A 24,094-nucleotide genomic window follows, 5' to 3' on the forward strand; every position below is an offset into this window, starting at 1 on the left:
GAAAGCACCTTCTCCACAAGGCGGCAGAAAGGAGAAGTGCCGAGTGAAAGGGGAAGAACCCCTTATAAAACCATCATATCTCATAAGAACTCAAGTCAGTATCACGAGAACAGCATGGGAGAAACCACCCCCATGATTCAATTACCTCCACCTGATCTCTCCCTTGACACGTAGGGATTACAATTTTTAAGATGAGATTTGGGTGGGGACACAAAGCCTAATCATATCAATGGCACATGACTATATAAAGAAACAGTAAGTCAAAATAACAACAGGTGACTTTTCATCAGAAACAATGGCAGCCAGAAGAAAATGAAACGACATCTTTAAAATGATGAAAAAAAATAATTATCAAATTAGAATTCTATATACAATTTAAAAAGTCCTTCAAAAATGAAGATGAGCCCAACCACAGTGGCTCACACCTACAATCCTAACACTTTAGGAGGAAAAGGTGGGAGGATCGCTTGGGGCCAGGAGTTTGAGACCAGTCTGGACAAGATATTGAGACTCCATCTCCATAAAAAATAATTTAAAAAATTAGCCAGACACATACATGATTTTTTAAATTGTATATAGGATTCCAATTTGATAGTGTGGATTCTAATTTGAGCCCCTCTGGCTGAGCTCATCTTCATTTTTGAAGGATTTTTAAAATTGTATATAGGATTCTAATTTGATAGCGGGTGGGAATGTAAATTAGTTCAGCTGCTGTGGAAAGCAGTTCGGCAATTTCTCAAAGAACTTAAAACAGAACTGCCATTTGACCCAGCAATTCCATTATCAAAAATATGACCAAAGGAATATAAATCATACATGTATCATAAAGACACATGTACACATATGTTCATCACAGCACTATTGACAACAGAAAAGACACAGAATCAACCTAAATGCCCATCAACAGTAGATGAAAATGTGGTACATACACACCATGGAATATTACACAGCCATAAAAAAGAATGAGACCATGTCCTTTGCAGCAACATGGATGGAGCTGGAGGCTATTACCTAAGCAAATTAATGAAGGAGCAGAAAACCAAATACTACATGTTCTCACTTGTAAATGGGAGCTAAACACTGAGTATACATGGACAATGTATACTCATTGTTTTGAGTACACACTGAGTACACATTTGAGTACACACTGTCCTTTAGAGAATATACACTGAGGGTGTATTTTGAGGGTGGAGGGTGAGAGAAGAGTGAGGATCTTAAATTTATCTATAGGGTACTATGCTTATCACCTGGATGATGAAATAATCAGTATACCAAACCCCTTCAACACTCAATTTACCCATATAACATATAACCCATCATGTATTCTGGAAACTAAAAGTTTAAAAAAAATGCTAAGGAAAAGTTTTTCAGGTGAAAAAAAAATATCAGACAGAAAATGAAATCTACAGGAAAAAAACTTTTTAACTGCAAATAGGTATATTAAGTGTGAAAGACCATACTTTTCCTGCTCTTCTTCAAAAGACGTATGAATAAAGCAAAAAATATGTAACATTATAACACAGAGTTTATAACATGTTGATATACTATACAGGAGAACAACAGCACAAGGCACTCTCAGAAGTGGGGGCAAATATAAACATAGTATTGCAAGAGTCTTATATTTTATATGGAGCAGTAAAATACTAACCCTATACAGACTGTAATAAATTAAGAATGAATATTGTAATATCAAGAACAGAGTTCCTAAACCTTAGCACTACTAACATTTTGAACTGGAAAATTTTTTGTCGTTGGATACTGTTCCATCCATTATAGAACATTCAGCAGCATATCTGGCCTCTAGCCAGTAGCAATCCCACCCCCGCAACCCACCCCCCCCCATCTCCAGATATTGCCAAATGTCCTCTGGGGACCAAAATCACCCTGGTTGTTCTTTAGAGAGGTACACACTAAGGATGTATTTTGAGGGTAGAGGGTGGGAGACAAGTAAGGATCTTAAAACTACCTATAGGGTACTATGCTTATTACCTGAATGACGAAATAATCTGTACACCAAACCCTTACAACATGTAATTTACCCATATAACAAACCTGCACATGTATTCTGTATTCCACTACCTTAGAACCATATCTAAAAAAGCAATGCAAGCTGAAATGACAACAGAATTGTTTATCAAAGCTTTTTCCTTGGCTCACCTAAGGAGCCTCTTTAGAAAACTCCCTCTAAATCATTCTGTTCCCCACCAAGAAATGTTAATACCACAGATATATCTGTTTATATAATGTGATTGGAGAGCCACAAATAATTGTAGTATAAAAGGATATTCTGTACCCTCTTCCAAGAACCAATGATTGCCCTATAGGAGAGTTACCACTCCTGTTGAAAATGCATACTGTTAGTGGAATATACTGAAAAATATTCAATTAACTCAAAAGAAGACAAGAAAGTATGAACAGAGGAATTTTTTAAAAAAATAACAATACGCCTAAGTTCAACCACACCAACAATAACATTAACTATAAATTTTTAAATTGCTTTAAAATAAGACACATAAATAACAAGCCAATAGGGGAGATAAAATAGGATACTGAAAAGATACTAAATCCTAACAAAGGCAAAAAAATAGGAAAAAGATACAAAGAACACATGACACAAACAGAAAACTCAATCATATCAATAATTACATTAAATATGACTGTCCTAAAAATTCCCATTTAAAAGCTAAAGATTGTCAAATCAGATTTTTTAAAAAAGGCAACACCTAAACATATGTTGTCTATGAGATAAACAATTTAAATACAAAACAAAGACTAAATATAATAGGATATTTGAAAAGATATAAGATGCAAACACTAATCATAAAAAATCAGGAGTGATTATATTAATAGCACACAAACTGAATTCCAAGATAGAGTATCACTTGAGAAAAAGGTGAACATTTCGTAAGGATAAAAGCAGCAATACATCAAGAAGATATAACAACAATAAAGGAGCTTCAAACAATAATAATAGAGCTTCCAAATATATAAAATGTAAAACGTAGACTAAAGAGAGAAATGAATACATTTCACAATCATAGTTGGAGACTATAACACTAAGTGACAGAACTAGAGAGAAAAAAAAAAACCAGTCAGTAAAAACATAGAAGACTATGACCCATTACCAATCATCTGGACTAGATATTTATAACACTATACCCCCAAAAAATAAAAGACCAAATGATAGACCACATAATGGATCATTTTTAAAAATCATTAAAAAGTTGGCCAGACGCAGTGGCTCACGCCTGTAATCCCAGCACTTTGGGAGGCCGAGGTGGGTGGATCACCTGTGGTCAGGAGTTCAAGACCAGCCTGACCAAAATGGAGAAACCCTGTCTCTATTAAAAAGGGAAAATTAGCCGGGCATAGTGGCGCATGCCTGTAAATCCCAGCTACGCAGGAGGCTGAGGCAGGAGAATCGGCTTGAATCCAGGAGGCGGAGGTTGAAGTGAGCTGAGATTGCGCCACTGCACTCCAGCTTGGTGACAGAGCGAGACTCCATCTCAAAAAAAAAAAAAAAGTTTCATAAAATGCATAAACTCCTAGCAAGATTATCAAAGGAAAAAAGAGAGCAAGTACATAATTTACCAATATCAGGATTTAATAAGGAGATATCACTAAGATCCTACAGACATTCAAAAGATAAGGGAACCTGTAATCCCAGCACTCTGGGAGGCCAACGTGGGAGGATCACTTGTGCCAGGGACGTCAAGGTCAGCCCAGGCAATGGAGCAAATCTTTGCTCTACTAAAAAAATAAAAATAAGGATAAGGGAATATTAAAACCTTTACACCCAGTAACTTAGAGGAACATCTTGGATGAAAAGGAAATCCTTAAAAAGTACAATTTGCCAAAAATGACACAAGAGGAAATAGAAAATATGGATAACCTTGTATCTAAAGAAATCTCATTTATTATCAAAAATCTTCCCACAAAGAAAGCTCCAACCCACATGGCTTCACTGATACATTTTGTCAAACACTGAAGAAAAAATACAATCCACCTTATGAGAAACAAGTGCTTCCCAACCTATTATATGAATCCAGCATAACCATTACATCAAAACTGAAAAGAAATTTACAGATCAATACTCTTGTAAATGCAAAAAACCCTTAGCAAAATGTAAGTCCAAATTGGTAATATATTTTTTAAATACATCATGACCAAATGGAATTTATTCCAGCAACGAAATGAAAGTAAGTACCATATTAACAGAATAAAAGGGGAAAAATCAAATGACCATTTCAATAGAAGCAGTAAAATCTTTAGAAAAACTGACCACCCACTCATGATAAAAACTATCCGAACTAGGAATAGTAAAGAATTTTTTCAACCTGATAAAGGGCAGCAATAGAAAAGGAACAGCTAATGTGACACTTAAGTGGTAAAATAAATGCTTTCCCAATAACATGAGCAATAAAACAAAATATCCACTCTTACCACTTTTATTCAACAATGTACTAGAGGTCCTATCCAATGAAATATGATTAGAAAAAGAAATTAGAGGCATAAAGATTGGAAAGGAAAAAGCAGAACTGTGGATGTCTACAGATAACTTGACCATCTATGTAGAAAATCTTTAACTTTAATAAGTGAATTTCATGAGACTTCAACTTACAAAATCAATACATAAAACTTGATTGTTGATTGAGGAGCAAGTGAGTGTGTTAACAGCAACTTTACAATTCTATATAAACTCTAAAATGTATATGAAAGCTTATTTGACGGTTTGTTCCATGTGATTCTATTGGTTGAAACTTTCAAAAATAATATATTGAAACTCTAAGAAAAGCTAATTTCACAGTATTGTAAACACATTAGTTAAATCTCAGAGTTTCAATACCATTAGAAAATAAATTTAATTTTCTTATGTTTACTCTCTATGTATATCCTCAACAGTCAAAGTGAGCTTCTCTAATGTACCATGTGGTTTACACAGTCACTACCACAGCTCTTTACTCTCTATGGAAAAAGCTTGCTGCTGGGTAGTAAACAGGAAATCACACTGTCATTTTCTTTCTACTAATCATTTTATAATTTATTTCTAAAGTCATTTTGTGAATAAAAACAAACAAAAAAAAACACATGCATGTACAAAATAAAGGAGAAGAAAAGGCCCCTGGATTTAGATAAACACTCAAAAATGTAAATTTTGCTTTCTGTAACAACTTGTTAAATTTGACTAGATAACAACAATCACATAACCAAGCTCACAATCTTTATGTTGCTGAAGTATATTTTGTGCAGTGGAATTAAGCTATCTTGTGAGACAACTCACAGACATAAAATTTTTACCCTGGAATTACCAGATACCAACACTGTAGTTCATCTAAAGAAACCATTTCATGGAATATAGGAAAAATATTATTCAAAGGACAAAGTCAGTACAAGGAAAACTAAGGGAAAAAGTTATTTGAAAGCCAAAACTGGTTATACATAGAGAATACAATATGAAAGTTCAATCTGTTAGATACTAATACAAAAAGTAGAATAAAATAACACTTGCATGCAGCATTTTCATCAAAATGCTTTTAACGACAAAAACCACCTCTTAGATTTATGCCAATCTCAAAACAGTAACATTATGAATTGACTAGTTATACGTTATATTTTAACTTATTATCAAGAAACTAGCTTTCCACATTTATAAAAGACTACTTAGGTTTCTATGAAAGTTTTATTAAGCAAATGAAAGTTAATAAATTATAATAAGCCCTTAATTAATACCATTGCAATTTATTTAATTCTATAATTTAGACCTTTAAAACTGGTTAAATTTCCTACTTTATTAATACACTAAACACCTTCATAGCAAATATTACCACTAGCTATAAGGGAAAAAATTAAGAGAAGTGCTGAAATCGAATTTAGAGATTTAGAGTCACTAGAACATACGTACAGGCTCGTCTTTGAGCAAGATAATTTGATAAGTATTTAATATACACACAGACGCCTCCTATGTTGATGTGCAACTAAGTTGTAAGGAACTGTCCTGGATCCATCAAGGAGGAAAACACAGACAATACTTTACTTGATGTTTGCTCCATGATGTTTCTTTTACTGCCATTTATAACACTAACAATACTATCTATGGTCATGTGTTATCTCAATTAGTACTTATCATTTTCCACTGTCCAGAAAAGTGTAAAAAAAAGGATTTCACTATTAATATATCACTAATAACCAAGGTTAGGAAAGCATTTACCCTACATAATAATGAATATTTACCATTCAGCCCGTTTTTTTATTTTCTAAGAAGATACTTACTGAAAAGCAACTTATTCACATTAAAAGTACAAATCAGATTATATCTGGAAAGGAGATAACAAGAATTGATGCATAAATATAGTCAAGAAAAAAAGACTAATATTCAAAGTAATAACTATAGTATAACTTTATTACATCAATTTTTTTTTTTTTTTTTGGAGACAGAATCTTGCTCTGTCCCCCAGGCTGGAGTGCAGTGGCACAATCTCGGCTCACTGCAAGCTCCGCCTCCTGGGTTCCCGCCATTCTCCTGCCTCAGCCTCCCCAGTAGCTGGGACTACAGGCGCCCACCACCATGCCCAGCTAATTTTTCTGTATTTTTAGCAGAGACAGGGTTTCACCGCGTTAGCCAGAATGGTCTCGATCTCCCGACCTGGTGATCCGCCCGCCTCGGCCTCCCAAAGTGCTGGGATTACAGGCATGAGCCACCGCGCCTGGCCTATATCATTATCTTTTATTGAGCACATAATTTTAAAACACTCCTCTATGCACATTATCTCAAAAAGCTTAAAACCACACTGTGAAGTAAAGAAGGCATATCTTATCACATTTATTTTCAGATGAGTACACCAAAGTTCAAGTGATAATATTCTGCCCAGGATAAATGAGCAGGAAATAAAAATGCTATTCTGAAAGAAATTCTTTGAACCAAAATTCAGCCAAATTACAATGAACTATATAATCAAGTTTAACTGACTAAAATACAAAATTATTGTTAAAATAATACTGAAAATCTCTAAAGGAATAAATTAAAAATAGTGGAGGAAAAAAATGTCAAATTTAGTTTCCTCTAGTATTTCAATGAATGCTTTCAAGAGTACGGTTAATTACTACCATCACAAATCCTCATTCAGTGAATCTAACTTGTTATAAATACAGGGAAAAATAAAAAAATAGAGGGTACTACTAGTGAATCTAGTACTTTTCATAAATGTACAGGCAAACAGATTACCAGACATGTGAAGAAAACACCACCCAAAAGAGAACTGTAACAAATTGAAAAGTTATTCAAAGAGGAGAAAAAAATGTGAAATCTATGTAGTATCCCAATATTAAAGCTTACATCTATAAGATAAAAGCAGATAACTATGAACTAGAAAAAGTTCCCAGAAATATAAAGTAACAGCTGAAATAAACAAATCAGTAAAGGGCTGGAAGAAAAAGTAAAGGAAATCTCCCATTTAAAAAAAGAGAGAGAGAAAAGGAAAAGACATGGAAAATGAAAGAAAAATTATACCGAAGCTCCAGAAAAATAAAAACAGAAAAGATACAAGGAAAGAAGTAATCAAAGAATTATAGAAGATTTCCCAGAATGGAAGAAAAACCTAAACTTTCATATTCAAAGGGTTCACCAACATTTACAGGATGAATATAAAAAGGACTACAGCCTGTAGTCCTACCTCGGAGAGGCTGAGGCAGGAGGATCTTGCGTACAGGGGTTCAAATCCAGTCTGGGCAACACAGCAAGACTATCTCTAAAAAAATAAATTTTTAATTTCGAAAATAAATAACAATTTTAAAAAGAATTGTAACTCATCCTCCTTAATTTTTATAATTCCAAGGAGGAGTCATCAACACAAAAAGCTTCTAGAGAATAAAATCAAGTTACATACAAAGAAATGGTTCATATTAGCATCAAATCCCTTATCAGTAAAACTGATTACTAAAAGGGAGCAGAATGAATGCAACCTTCAAAATTCTAAAGAATTATTTTAAACTTGAATTCTGTATCCAGCCAATGTATGTATCAGGTGTGAAAGTGAAAAAGACATTTTCAAACATTATATTGACAAGCACCCACACACACTCCTCCCGAAAAAGTTACTTCAGGAAGTACTCTAGAGAATGGTAAAACAAATCGAAAATGGAAAGATGTAAGATCTAAGAAAGTATAGAATTTGTCCAAGAATTAAATCAAATAGCATGATGTTAGATGAGCATCATATCCAAAAAGAAGTAACTTCATACTAGAATTTCAACAAACAGAACAATTAAAAAGCTGGACAACCAGGTGACATAATGAAGGCATGAACTCTTCTACCAACAGAAGGCAAATGTGGCAATTAGAAAATACAGGATGTGAGCTGAGATTGCACCAATGCACTCCAGCCTGGGTGACACAGCAAGACTCCATCTTAAAAAAAAAAAAACAAAAAACACAGAAAATACAGAAAAAGGACCTGGTGCAGTGGCTCACGCCTGTAATCCCAGCACTTTGGGAGGCCAAGGCAGGCAGATCACGAGGTCAGGAAATCGAGACCATCCTGGCTAACTCAGTGAAACCTCGTCTCTACTGAAAATACAAAAAATGAGCCAGGCATGGTGGCAGGTGCCTGTAATCCCAGCTACTTGGGAGGCTGAGGCAGGAGAATCACTTGAACCCAGGAGGTGGAGTTTGCAGTGAGCCGAGATCACCCCACTGCATTCCAGCCTGGGCGACAAAACGAGACTCTGTCTCAAAAAAAATAAAATAAAAATAAAGAAAATCCAGGAAAAATAGCCACAGTCCAAACTAGAAACCAAATTAAAGTATGGCAGCTCTGGAGTACAAAAAGAGTGTAAGAAATTCATTTGTTCTCCAATGAGAACACATGGACACAAGGAGGGGAACATCACACACCAGGGCCTGTCGGGGGTGGGGGGCAAGGTAAGGGAGCGCATTAGGACAAATACCTAATGCATGGGGGGCTGAAAACCTAGGTGATAGGTTGATAGGTGCAGCAAATGGCACATGTATACCTATGTGGTAAACCTGCACATTCTGCACATGTATCCCAGAACTTAAAGTAAAATAAAATAAAATAAATCCATTTGCTCTCTAAGAATCTCATCATACCACTTTGTTTAACCGTATTATTTATATAATGTAATATTTTAACTGCTTTTCAGAATCAGCAAGTATAACTTATAAATCTTGACATATAAAACAAATGTTATAGTTGACAAACCAGAAAGGGAATGTGAGGAATTCAACAGAAAGATAAGGAGGAAAGCTAATTTTTTTTTTTACAAATTATGAAGTGACAAGTTTAGAGACAATGTCTGAACACTCTAAAGTTAACTGTCAAACAGCTGTAAGTTTAATCATAAAGGCGACCAAAAAATAAATAAAAGGAAGATGGTAGAATCAGTATTAAAAGTTAAATCCTTCTATTTTTCACAATGGGGAGATATTAGGTTACTGAAGGTTAAAGTTTACTATATTAAAAATTGGCATAATGGTAAGATTAAAAATAGGAAAAAATCATTCTAAAATTATTATCTCTGACAAAGGAGGTAGAACAGATAGGAAGTAGATTTTTATTTTTCATTTTATACCTTTGTGTATTAATCAAATTCTTATGTTTATGCGACTATTCATCTCAAAATAAACACATACACATTATTAGAACCCCTTTTCCTGATTACTACAGGAAAAATGATGGGAAATTCTTATTCATTTTTTTTCCATAATCCATGGACTAAATACTTTCTATTATGGTATTTCAAAGATATAATTAATTAAAGAGACTCAAGAATCATCCTAAATCCTTGATAAACATGTGGAGATAGCAACAGCTTACACTGTTAGAACTGTCAGAATACATCCACATCCATTATCTCATTTAACCCTCAAAACAATCTTGTGAAAGCAGATTTTAGAGATAAGTAAAACTCAAAAAGGTTCAAGTGATTTGCCATCCCCCTCCAAAAAAGGTAGGAAAATAATATAAATATGATTAAAAAGTAAACCAGAAAAGCCTTTACAGAGCACTAAAATCTGAAAATGCTTTCCTAATTTATAACAGGAGAATGACATTGAAAGAAATTACACTTGACAATACAAATGGTCAGGCACATCGGAAAACAGCTGGGCAGTTTGTTAAACATATACTTCTTATAAAGTTAAAAATACACTTACCATATGACCCAGCAATATCATTCCTAGGTTATTACCCAAGATAAATGAAAACACAGTACACAAAGACATGAACTCAAATGTCCAGACTCTATTCATACTAACCAAAAGCTAGAAGCAGCCCAAATGTCCACAAGTGATTAACAGATAAACTGTGATATATCCAGACCATAACTACTACTCAACCATAAAAAAAAAACTAATGATATACAAGACATGGATGAATATTAAAAGTATTATGCTATGTAAAAGAAATCAGCCACAAAATAACTATGTATTGCATGAGTCCATTTATATGAAATTCTAGAAAAGCAATTATAGTAACAGCAGATAAAGTAGTTGCCAGGGTTAAGGGATGAGGACTGGGCTGCAAAGGGAGAACAAAGAACTTCTTGGGGTAATGAAAATAACCACTATATCACGATCAGAGTGTTTGTTACACTACTGTATATATCCGGCAAAACTCATCAAATTATAACTTTACATTGCTTAATTTTATTACAGAAGTTACAACTCAATAAGGTTCATTTAAAAAATAATTCATAATCACATTTAACTATGACAACAGCTTTTCAGCATAGGTATTTACTACAGACCATCAAAGAATATTAAAATCAATATTTAGGAGGGAACTTTTAACCATGCAGTAGATATACAGGAACTAAAAAGTTCTGAGAATGGAACAGTCCTCATCCTACTCAACTTGGCCATGTGGGTAAACAGTAGTTGCCTAGCAACTAATGTAAACTCTAAATTTCTAATAAATACATTGACCACATAAGCAGGTGATCTCACAGATGATAAACCAAGCTTTACATAGAAGGGTTCTTCCTTTAATAATAAAAAATAATAATGTGCTTAAGTTATTTATCTAAAGTAGGAGTAAACAAGGTATACTAAACCTAGATAATGAAAAATAAAAATATGAAATTAAACATAAACATACACACACACAAAATCCTTGTCCTCGTTTGGCCTCTTACGTCAGGACTTTACTTACCTAATTTATGGGATTAATCCATGAATTTGTGGGTGAATCCTTTCCCCTTTTCTACTTTAAGCCACTCCCATACAGCCATTCAAACTGGCTTAATTCTCTTATTTACATGTGATTAAATGCATACAGGATAGTACTTTTACATATATTAAATGATTCTAAAGGTATCTCTCCAGATTATAGAACCTGTAGACACCACAGAAAAATACAATACCTTCTGTAACATGCATACACACAACATACCAGAAACTCAAACCTAACTTAACTAGATTATAAATGTTCAAAATCAAGAATTACAAAGAAATCCCTTAATAACAAGCAAATTCCTAACACACATGTTAAACATATCATTTCTCTCTTACTAGACATAGCATGTCATAGGTTAACAGCATCAGAAAAAAGATCAACTTCTAAGACGTCACTCACTGCTAGCACTCTTACCAACCGTAGTATTTTTGGTTTATGGAGCACTTACCCCTCTTCTGAACCCAACCTTCTTTCACAATGGTAACATCGCTCATGATGACTCCCCTCTGAGCCCCCAACTTGGAGAAATGGTACTTTGTGATATCAGCTTTAGGGTTTGGATTCTCTGCTGCTGCTGCCCTTCCCACTCTCTAGTGATGACTCAGCCTGGAAGGAAGTATTGAAGAAAGAATTTCTTTTTTTTCCATTCTTGCAACTCACAGAGCAATAACAAACAACTAATTCTTTGTAAATGTCTTCAACTGGCCTGACCTCACATAAAAGTCTAGCTCTTCAAACTGGGGAACTTATTTGTTAAATAGTTCTATAATGAATGCACTTCCCTAGTCTTGTGACCAATTTCAAATGATAGTGAAACTTTTAACCTACGAGGGTGCAACAAAAGTCTTAAGAAAACCAGTCACGCCTACCCAAATAATATAGAAAATTTGTTTGGTGATGTGTATTTGGGGTAAAGAGGGAAGAGAATAAAAGTTAATAGCCCTAATTGTGAATACTTCTTGTTGTTGTTTTTTTTTTTTTTTTTTTTTGAAACGGAGTCTTACTCTGTCCCAGGCTGGAGTGCAGTGGCACAATATCTGCTCACTGCAACCTCCACCTCCCAGGTTCAAGCGATTCTTCTGCCTCAGCCTCCTAAGCAGCTGGGACTATAGGTGTGTGCCACAACACCTGGCTAATTTTTGTATTTTTAGTAGAAATGGGGTTTCACCATATTGGCCAGGCTAGTCTCAAACTCCTGACCTCATGATCCACCCACCTCAGCCTCCCAAAATGCTGGTATTACAGGCGTGAGCCACCACACCTGGTCGTGAATACTTTAATTGATACAAAATGCTCAATCATCATTTATGTATTCTTACTCTGCCTGTTCCAAGAAATATTTTAGGGAGATTAAAAAATAATTGATTTCATACTATGTACTTATAAAGTAAAGTGAAACAAAGGGAATATGAAAGTAGAAAAAAATACTGAGTATTCAAGATGTGCCAAGAACCATTACAGGTGCTTACATCTATTACTCTTATGTGATCTTGATAACCTTATGATGATACTATTAACTCCATTTCACAGATAAGGAAACTGAGGCTCACACAGATAAAGCAACTTGCTCCATTTCAACACACCTAGTAATTGTGGAGCCAAGATCTGAAACCAGGCTATCTGACTCCGGAGCCTGCATTCCAAAACTACATTGCCTTAAGATAAAAAGAAGTCAGAGTAAAGGCATACATATTGGGGAAAGATAAGTCACAAATCTGGCATGGAGTTCTTGGGAAGACAATGCAAATAATACAACAGGTTTTCCTATTTACAGTATCCAAAAAAAAATTTTTTTGAGATGGGATTTCCCCCCATCATCCAGGCTAGAGTACAGTGGCACAATCATAGCTCACTGCAGCCTCCACTGGGGCTCCAGCAATCCTCCCACCTCAGCCTCCTGAGTAGCTGAACTACAGGCAGGCATCACCATGCCTGGCTAATTTTTTTAAAAAATTTTTGTAGAGATAGGGTCCCCCTATATTGTCCACGCTACACAAATGTTTTTAAAAAAGGAAAAAGTTCCTCAGAAGAAATACAACTTTTCCTGGGACAAAAATCAAATTTATCCCACAGGTCTTCTTCATAAGATGTATGCAGGAAAGTCCTCAAAAACATCCTCCCATATACACCAATGAGTTTTACAGGGTCACTGCTTATTGTCGCTCTCAAACTAAAAAGGAAAATGCCAACGTAACATTAGTAAATCCATTTGCACCAAAGGGGACCAAAAAATGTGGTCCAGGTACACCAGTGTTATGTGGTCAAGAATCATATGCACAAATTTTAGATAACTAGAAAAATGGATAGATGGACTACACAAACATACTCTCTCAACTTGGGTTGTGATAAATGATATACAGCAGTTCAGTTCAGTGTTAGACTCCCAATCTAGTGCTAAATTAGATTACAGGTCTTTCTTCAATGCAAATTAAGTGTGGAGCCTAACCATTTAGCAGTCAGGAATCAAGACTAAACATTCTCTATATAGCCTGACTAAATAAACTGACAAAAGCTATGTAGCTGAAAGCAAGACCACCGGCCTCACGTATTATGAGGTCACAGGCAGAACCTATAGGTAAGGCTGAGACTCCTCAAAATCACCATGAGTCTGTTGCTGTAGAGAGTCAAAAAGGGATATTAGCTTGTAATCCCAGCACTTTGGGAGGCCAAGGCAGGAGGATTACTTACGTCCAGGAGTTCAAGGCAAACCTGGGCAACAAAGTGAGACTATGTCCATACAAAAAAAAAAAAAAGAAAAATTTAAAATGAGCTGGGCATCAAGGCACACACCTGCAGTCCCCGCTGCTGGGGAGGCTGAGGTGGGAGAAATCACTTGAGCCCAGAAGTTTAAGGCTGCAGTGAGCTATGACTGCACCACCACACTCCAGCCTGGGCAATAGAGCAAGACCCTGTCTCTTTAAAAAAAAAAGGGGGGGGGGGATATTAGAATATGGCAGTATTTTCCCAAAATACATTTGTTTGACAGAATACTAAATTAGAGAAATTCTAGAAAAATAATGAAAATAAAGATGAAAAAGAGAAATCCTGTGGGCTAGTAAGTGGGAAATTCCACAAATCATATTCTCTTGAAACGTCACTATTGGCATATTAAAGGTTCTAAAAGCAATATGTATAACTTTATCTCAGCAAAGCCTAAATTTATTACTGTCATAGGAAATGGCCACATAATAAGACTTATTTCACCACACACGTTAAAAAAAAAAGCCAAAAAACCTTCAATAAAGAATCTAAACATCATTTTAATGTGATGTAACATCCTAAAGAATCCAACATGGCCAACTGCCTACATAATATAGAGCTACATAACTGAAAGGGTTAACTACTTACACTGCATAAAGAATTATAAGTCAAATGCCAGCAGACACTGGTGCATGATATCTCTAGAAGAGCTGCACTGTAGCCCTTCTCTTTGGTAATACTTGTAGCAAGGGGCTCAACATCTATTAAGGCCATTCCTGGTTTTTTACTATACAACTATATCATATGAGTAAAAAACAATTCAGATCTTACTATTCTTAGAGTGGAAATGAGAGAGAGATCAGGGTAATAATTAGTAATAACAAAAAATAATATATAGCCAATAAACATATATAAAATACATAATTTCCTATCAAAATGGCTTGTATTATGGTATCTTTTTAAAGAACACTAAAAAAAATTTACAGAATTGATTCTGTATTTCGAAGTGAACATTTTATTATCAGAATGTTAAAGCTGGAGCGACCCTCATTTTATAGTTGAAGAAACAGAGACCAAGACAGATGAAGTAACTTGCCCAAAATGAAACAGTCACCAAATGGCCAACCAGGACCAGACAATCAGGCACATGCTCTTTCCACTCACATTACTTCTTCAGTATTAAACAGGACACTGAAATATCCAGACCAACCCAAAAATCTATGAATTTTGTTTTGTAACGAAACTGTTTCTAAAAATTAGTGTTTCAGATAAATGTTTTTATCAGTGCTCATATGTATAAGATTAAACTGTGAAAATGTATGTTAAATCAACAGGACAGAATTTATAATCTTCATCAGAGGCAGTGAACCCAAGCATACATTATAGAATGGCTTTACCCATTTTCACTTAAAACTATTATCAAATATTACCCATAATTTTCAGCTTTAAAAATTGTCCCTGGGTCTTTACTGGCTAAAATGATACATTCTTTGAAAATAACTTAAAAGATGTCACAGGTACACTACTCTGGAATTATGGTAAGTTAGAAATAAACAGTTCTATTGACTAGTAAGCAGCAAACCATGTTCTTTAATTTTCCTATAGCGGCAACACTCCTGCACAACAGCATATACACTGTCCCATTCAGTATTCCATATTAACTAAAAACACTAATCCACAAGACAAGCTGGAACTTTGTCGTGTTTCCTAGGGCAGACAAAAGTTCACCTCCTTCTATATTCCTAACTGTTCTACAAGTGTGTTCCATCCAACAAACTATAACAAAATTGGGTTTATTTTTCTTTTAAGCTTATTGCATTAAACATTTCATTGCTAATTTTTCCCATTCTTATAAAGTTTCACACAAAATTCTTGACAGATTCCATTTAGATTTTACTCCTAAAACAGTTACACAAAAGGTATCTTCATTCAGAACTGACTGCTTGAGAGTTTGATAATAGTAATAGCATTTGAATGTCATTTTATAATTTACAAAACATTTTGCATATTTTACTTCATTCAATCACATTATAATTTAGTAAAGCAATCTGACACTGCCTAGCACTTACCCAATGCTGGCAAATACGGAATAAATGAATGAGTGGATGAATGATGAAGATGCGGCCTTAGATAACTAACAAAGAACAGGCTATGCAAACAAATATAAATCAGTAGAGAGAATGGTCTTAAGCCATCTTAAAAATGAAACTGAATTTAAACATTAAAGAAGCACCTATATATAAATTATAATTAAAATTATAATACTCTGCCCTATCCTTAAGGTATGTTTCCTATAGACCTCCATTAATTACAAGGACTAGAACACAATAAACATATCCTTTTTTTCCTGATAGCTTTTCACCATTTTTGTTGAGATCAAGTTTCAACTTCAAACAAAACCACCACCAATACTATAAATACATATCGATATATTATCAATGTATCGATAAATATTATAGCATTAAGCTAACCAAAATGATCAATTATGGGAAGAAAAATGGGAAAGAATGGCATATTTTTTTAATGATACTTTTAAGAATTTGTAAAAGACACCTTTGCTTGTAGTTACCAGCCATTCAATTTTAAGCAAAAAGTAAATTTCTTCAAATATCTTTCGAAAATATTAACTCAAAAAAATATGTAACATACATATACTTATTCAGTCAATAAATTATGTATTGATTGTCTACTCCATGACAAGGACTATTACAGGTTGGTAAGAAAAACTAACTGGTTTCTTTAAAAATCTTGTCCAAACTTGTAACTTATCAAAGAGCTTTCACATATATCAATTCATTTGACTCTAAAAAACAAATCTGTGCTGTAGCTATTACAGCCACAATTTTGAACCTGTGACCAACCAATAACATTACTTCCCCTAGTTACAACAAGTTAGCAATAAATAAAAGGAGGGACTACCTGCAAGTCTTCCATCAATTTGCTATGTTTTCTACCAAGTAACACAATATGAACTCTCAAAAACATGTAATTAATATTTGCAAATAGTTCTGAACATTTTTTCTGTATCAGATTTTTCAAAAGTCCAAAAAGCAAAACATTTTTAAATAAATTAAAAATTAAATATAACTAAGGCATCACAAATGAAATAACAGAAGACTAAAAGTAGGTTTACATAAAGTTAAAAGGCTCCCAACTCTTTTTTTTACGAATAAGGACAAAATTCATAGGTTAATAATTTCCTATAAGTGAATTTCTAAGTTAAAAGCCAGAATACAATTCAATAATACAACTTTCTCTAAACTCTTTGTAATTAATACTATGTGGAATATATTTGCTTCCTACAATTTTTTAATATTATTTATGTATGACAGCCAAACTGAATTAGTAATGGACATCTGAAGTTCAAATACAACAGAATGTTGCTAGCTTGAAAAACAAATGATGGTCAAGGGTAACCACAATATAATTCTATGGTATTTTCTGATTTCAAGAAGTAAGTGAAACTAATATATACCATAATAAATACATAGGGCTATATCAAACTTTTAGAAGGATCTGAGGGACAAGAAACATTCTGAAATGTAAAGGAAATTCAAGGTAATTTGCTCTGTACTTCAAATAATTCCAAGGCAGTCTGTCCCTATTTTCAGAGTTGTTATCCTGTTAAAAAAAAAAAAACATATCATATACAGAAAGTGAGCCACATAAACAATATACTTTGGGTATCTTTTCTAAAGAGCACTTTGTGGGATTTTCTTAAAGCTCTTTCTATAGATAATATCCCTGAGGTTCAGAATATGGCAAAATACCTGAATAGGCAAAATTTCCAACTTTCAAACAACATATCAGTTCTTCCAAACTGCCAATTCTGAAAAATCGATTTTATTAACTTTAAAACATTTCTACAAAAACATGAAGCATTTTCCTGGCCGTTTCCCTACTCCTGTTTAGGGCATCTGAGTGCCATTTCAATCAACACGATTATTAAAAATAAAAAAGCAACTTGTACTGCGTGATATACTTAATATTTTAATTTGAAACTAATAGAAAAATGCTTATTAGATTCCTGTTTCACCTAAATCACTGAACAAGCTATTGATAAATTATTCCCTCCATTTCTCATGTAAAGTGGAGGCTGCCTCTATGTGAAGGCATCTATAATACCACAAACAGGTTGGGGACTGCCACTAAAAGAACTTCAGGTGGCCAGGCATGGTGGCACACGTCTGTAATCCTAGCACTTTGGGAGGCTGAGGTGGGCAGATCACTTGAGCCCAGGAGTTCACAACCAGCCTGGGCAACATGGCAAAACCCCATCTCTACCAAAAATACAAAAATTAGCTGGAAGTGGTGGCAAGCACCTGCAGTCCCAGCTACTCAGGAGGTTGAGGTGGGAGGATCATCTGAACCCAGGAAATCTAGGCTGTGCTGAGTGGTGACCGTGCCTGGGTGACACAGCACAGTGAGAACCTGTCTCAAAAAAAAAAAAAGAATTTGGTTGCACAGTTGGTCATATTTTTCTAATATACATATAAAACAATTTTAAAATTTGTCTTGGGAGACTAATTATAAATTTTTTTAAATCCATACATACATATAAAATGCAATTGATATGTGGTCCATTAAATACCAAGAATCAGCTTGACAGAATTTACCCCCAGATTAAACTGAGCTAATCAATAGGTATGGAATCCTATAACAAGGTTCATCACAATGGTGCATTAGGAAGAGCACCAGAAAGACCAAGAAACTTGGGTCTCTGCCCCACCCAGAGTGATGCTGTATAAGGTCACTTTAATTATCTGTGCCTCAGTTTCCTGAGCCATAAAAATAAAAGTGTAGCATTAGATGAACTCGGAATAGCTTTATAGCTCTTCCAGAGCTGACTCTGCAAGTTAAAATCTGCGGAGTATCTACGTCATATATAGATGGCATCATAAGTGAAAGACGTGATTATACATACATAGTTCATGTCCTCAAAAGTTTTATAATTAGAAGATAAAACATTCAAACAGCATTTCAACTAAGACAAAATTTGGGCTAAGCTCCATTATTGGAAAAATACTATCCTCCTTCCCCTCCCATCTTTTAGTCCCCCAAATATAGTCAGAGGCTTTCTTATCTAATATAGATTCCAATATACATGTAAAATCCTCCTAAAATCTGTCTTGGCAATCTCCCTAATTATAAATTTTTTAAATTCATCCAGATATATAGGAATTATCTAATATAGGGAAGAAGAATTCTCATTTGAAATTCTAGTGTTTTCTTCTAGTAAATCTTTTTACTTTCCCCTCATAATATTTAGAAATGAGAAATATCTGTAGTTGATGATAGGGTAATGAAAAGAAACAGAACTAAAAAAACACATCAACAAGTCAAGAAGCATATATTAATTTTATCTACCCATTAGTATTCAAGGATTACTTGGCAAAGAAAATGAGTTTACATCTAATTTGATGAAAGACTATGATGCTATAATAAAGTATGTAAACATTTGAGGTATCTAATTTGGCATTTTAAACAAACGAAAGGGGATGTTAATGGGCCAGTCAATACACTTTATTAACTTGATACTATGGAAATTATTGTACCAAATTATGCAAATTTAGAATTGTCACTGTTAAGTCTAATAATAGATACAAACAAGAAAAATACTAAAAGTGTTGCAGAATTAGGAAAGTTTAAATAACAGGTATTTTTAGAATGCCACAATAAGTTTTTCTTACGTGAAAATCACTTTCAAAAGTGTAGCAGGGGTTGTTTGAAAGATTAAATGAATACAGGTAAAGCACATATCACAGTGCCTGGCACATGGCAACTGCTCACCAGGCATTGGTTAGCAATAACTCTAAACTGAATCTAATCCTATCACATGTAAAAGATCAGGACAAAGTATTTGTTGTCAGAAGATTCAGGACTATCTTTCCAAAAGAAGGTATGCTGTGTGACCAGGATTTAAAATACTGACGCAGACGCTGAAATCTGGAGGAACACAAACCTTCTAACAAAAATTGTGTGTATTATTAATGCATATTAACTTAAAAATAAAAATGCAAGTCAGATTACAAGACTGATTTGCTCAAAACAAAATGAAAATGGTTTTGCAGTTCTTGCATTTTGTTGCTCAAATCTAAGATAGTCTTAAATTTTTCAACACTTCAAAACTTAATCACACTATAAAAACAAGCTCCTATCAAATCATGCTAAACATCCAATTAACAGTGGTTAACAGTGATTGCCTTATCTTCCCAAGGACAAATTCTTGAACTAAAAGATGTAGTAACAAAAGCATGGCTATCTTTTCACGAAAATACACAAAGTTTAAGTAAAAGCTAAACTTCCACAAAATAAATTTGTAAAACAGGTTCCTCATTTTAAAGAAACCCAGACAGCTGGAAATTTCCACTGAATTTTTATGAGAAAATTTCTCACATGTTTACATCAAAAGCTACAGTTTAAAAAATAAGTCCTTCCTTTCCACAAGACTCTACCCTAAGTTCATTTGTTCCCTAGTAAGTTTAATCAACACGTTTATTTAGATTTGCAATGATTCTGAAAACAAATTCCTTCTGACAGCGATTTTCTGAATGAAATGTAAATATTAAAAGTTTTTAATTAAACCAGCACAGTTCACACTCCAGTGTTTGTTAAATATCTTATTTAAAATATTTTACATCTTTAAAATTTTTAAAAAGTCCAAAGCAGAACCTTAAAAGTACTATGATATATACAACTTGGAGTCAATGTCAAGATTATCAAGCCAAAAATTAATTTTAAATTGGAAAACAATTCACTCAAGTAATAATTATGGAAAGAAAACCAAATGAATACAAATAATAATTTCATAATTTTTGCAGGATTACTTTGGACTATTTTTAAAATGCTAAGAAAATATGCTGCAAATCCACAATACAAACACACATCTGGAAACTAAAACCCTACATTCATCTAAATTTCAACATTGTCTCATTCATGTAATATTTGTCCTCCCTCACTTTAAAATTGGAACCTCAAGCCAATCAGAGATATTGGGGTCAACCCCAGTAAGGAAAACAAAAAGATCTTCAAGTACTATCTCCCTGTAAACTTTCAAGTACAATCTCCTTGGTAAACTTTCCAAGTCAAGATAATGTACGAAAACAATTACAGTCCGGATATATATCTTGCAAAAGTGATTGTGCATTAAATCATAAACCTTGGAAAACTAGTAATTTAGTAGTAAGTTGCTATTTTAATTATAAAATATTTTCATATTTTAGACAACCACCTCCTGGAATGTTTGTATTCGTTTATACATATTTTGCAAGTGATACTCGAGTTCTGAAGACTAGTCTTCATTTCCTACACCATCTTTATTAGACTCTTCCACCTTCGGTTTCCTAAGTAAATATACAAGCTAAACCAATGAGTTTCACTTATTTGTCAGTTTCAACCTCTGACAAAACCCAGTGGTTGCCTAGTGATTTATAGTACTAAAAGATATATACGACCATGCTTTACCAAATATGGAACACGTCTAAACTGTTGACTTGAGACAACTGTCAATGTATTAACTACAAAAAGCCATTATATCTTCAGCCTCAACTAAAATCAAAGTGTGAACATTTTATTAGAGCTAGAAATTACCCAATACAGATACATAGGTTTCACTGTTGACTTTCTATTTGGAAACTTCATCAATTGCAAACTACGAGGCTTTCAACCAAAATGCCACACTGGTGAAATGAGTTGGTTTTATTTTCATAACAACATTATTTTGATGGAAGAAATGTGAGCATCCCAGCTTTGACTTATGGGTAAGCATTTCCTCTGCTTTCAGAACATAAACAGTAAATACCGGTATTGGAAAAACCTGGCCCCAACGAGATTCTTTATCTCTAGGCTAACTACAGATTCCCGGGAAATCCCAAACAAGGGTCGACCCCGCCTCGGCGTCAGGGTCAACACAGCAACCAGCTAGACTTCAACTTTGGGCTCTGAAGGGCCCCACCGGCATCATGGCTGATGCAGACCGATGCGCCGGAGGAGGTGGACAAGGAAGAGGCTGGTTTGTTTACTTGCAGCCAGCTCTGCCGCCGCCGCCAGCAGCGACAGCATCACTGGATCAGCCAAACCCAGCATCTTCCGCACATTTCTATTCTTAGCACACAACTCCCAAGCGGATCAAAACCCCACTACTATTAAAAACACAGAGAAGCACGTTACCCAGCTCCCACACACACACACACACCCCACCCCACCGGTGCCGTCTTTTCCTGCGCGCCAGTGGCGGGGAAGGGTGGGGAAAGGAAGGAGACCCCAGGGACGCCTGTGCATCCTCGCCTTCACCCCACCCCACGCGCAGACAGCCTCAGCGCCAGGGCGCGCGGCAGACGGCTCCCTCCCCCCAACCCAAACACACTGACACCGGCGCTCCACGCGTTATATAACCTCGCCGCCGCCCCTGGTCCAGGCGGGCGCCCCCTCCCCACGCCGCGCGGCCCGGGCGGGGAGGGGAGAGGGGAAGGAGCGAGAGTTGCGCAGAGACTGGAGGCGCCGAGCCGGGGCAGCCCAGACACAGACGGTACCGCTAGGCCGGGAACACCCCTCCCCCGGCCCGCTGCGCACCGCCGCCCCCCACCTTCCCCCGGAAAGCTGGGGGTGTCGGTGTCAACCGCGCTGGGCATCCCCCGGCCTCCACACCCACACCCACGCCCGAAGCCTCCGGTGACCCAGCCCCCGCCCACGCCCCCGGCGCGGTGACAACCCAGAAGCCCCCGCCTCACCCCACCCCGCCGCCATCCCCCGCCTGAGGGAGGCAGGGAGGGAGGACCGGGGCCCGGGGCCCGGAGGGAGTGGAGGCCAGGCGGGGAGGGGGCGAGGTGGGGGGCGGTGGCTGTTACCTGCAAAGGCGGCGGCGGCGGTGGCGGCCCCGCAGCTGCTCGGGCGGCGGCGGAGGATGGAGCCGTGGGGGGGCGGGGGGAGGAGAGGGGGCGACTCGGGGGTCCCCCCTCCCTCCTCCTCCCCTCCTGTCCTCCCCCCACCCCACAGAGCCTCTGGCCTCCTGGAGCCCGGTGCGGCCGGCGGGAGGGCAAGCGAAGGGCTGCAGGGGAGGGAGGGAGGGAGCCGGCCGGGCCGGGCCGCGGAGCTGGAGCGGGAGGCGGCGGCGGCGGCGGCGGCGGCGGCGGGAGGGGGAGGGAGGAGAGAGGGCGGCGGCGGGGAGAGGAGGAGGCGGAGACTCTACATGGGAATCGGATATCGGCTACAAATTCATCACCAGAAAACACCGCTCGGGCGGGGGCCGGGTCACGCCGGCGGGGCGGCGGCTCTGGGCCCCGGGGCGCGCCCGGCGCGGGGAGGGGGTCTGCGGCCTCCTCCCGGGCTGCGCCTCGCTGAGGGGACCCCCGCCGCCTCCCCGCCCCCTCCTTCCTCCCGCTCGGGGCCGCCGCCGATCGGTTCTCGCCGCCGCCGCGGGGCTTGTTGTTGACTTTGAGGAAAACTCCTGACGTCAGGGGCTGGCTCTCGGCGACTGGCGGGAGCGGCTTCCCCGCGTCCCCGGCCCTGCCCGCCGCCTCTGCTCCCCTCCCTGCCCGGCCCTCGTCCTCAGGCTTCCCCGCGCCCCCAAACCCGCGGCGCCCCGCGCCCCCTCTCCTCTCGCGAGAACATCCCCCTAGCCAGCCAGAGCCGGGAGCGGGGGCAGTCGCTCCCGGGCGGGAAGTTCTGGGTTTCCCCCGCGCCCGCGTGGCCCTTGGCGGGCACCCGAGGCCTGAGAGCGGAGGCTCCTCGCCCCGCCGTTTCCTCGGCGCACCCACCCACCCGCCCTGGCCGCGGACGCGCGCGCGCGCGCCAGGCCCGGGGCGTCTCCTCCGGCCCGCCGCGGCCCCTCGGGGAGATGGGCCCGGCGCTAGGGCTCGCACCTGGAAGCCCACGAGGTGGGCGGTGCCCAATGAGGAAGGAACCGTAGAGCGCGGAGCGGTCCAGGAGCCGACCCCACCCACTGCACCTCGGGGAAGAGGGAGCCCGGGTCAGTCTGTAGCACAAACCATTCCTGACTATCCCAGGAGACCACTGCAGACCAAGAACACCTCTCCGAACAGCCTTCCGCACCGCTCGCTGCAAGCATTCGTCCACACACGGTACACAGATAGCGGGCGGATGGTAATTCACTCTTAAAATCACACCCTTTTTAGGGATATTCGTTTTCAGTGACTTTGGGAAAGCCACGAGGTACTACATTCAGTACGAAGAGGCCGTTTCTT

General features: G+C 37.7%; 1 protein-coding gene across 4 annotated transcripts in view; it reads right to left on the reverse strand.

Moving 5' to 3' along the window:
• AKT3 (AKT serine/threonine kinase 3) overlaps window positions 1-22,942 on the reverse strand; it is a 375,054-nt gene extending 352,112 nt beyond the window's left edge. For 3 of the 4 annotated variants that reach the window (XM_030935744.1, XM_030935745.1, XM_030935743.1), the window contains exons 1-2: window positions 22,739-22,870; window positions 11,641-11,798 (exon numbers count right to left, since the gene is read on the reverse strand). In XM_030935744.1, the coding sequence (XP_030791604.1) occupies window positions 11,641-11,686 (46 nt within the window). In that variant the 5' untranslated portion in view covers window positions 11,687-11,798; window positions 22,739-22,870. Of the gene's footprint in view, window positions 1-11,640; window positions 11,799-22,738 lie in introns of all 4 variants that reach the window. The other variant, XM_030935741.1, reaches the window with a different exon arrangement.
• Window positions 22,943-24,094: the final 1,152 nt, after the last annotated feature.

Source organism: Rhinopithecus roxellana, chromosome 8 (assembly GCF_007565055.1).
Source record: "Rhinopithecus roxellana isolate Shanxi Qingling chromosome 8, ASM756505v1, whole genome shotgun sequence".
In the NCBI taxonomy this organism is placed as follows: Eukaryota; Metazoa; Chordata; class Mammalia; order Primates; family Cercopithecidae; genus Rhinopithecus; species Rhinopithecus roxellana.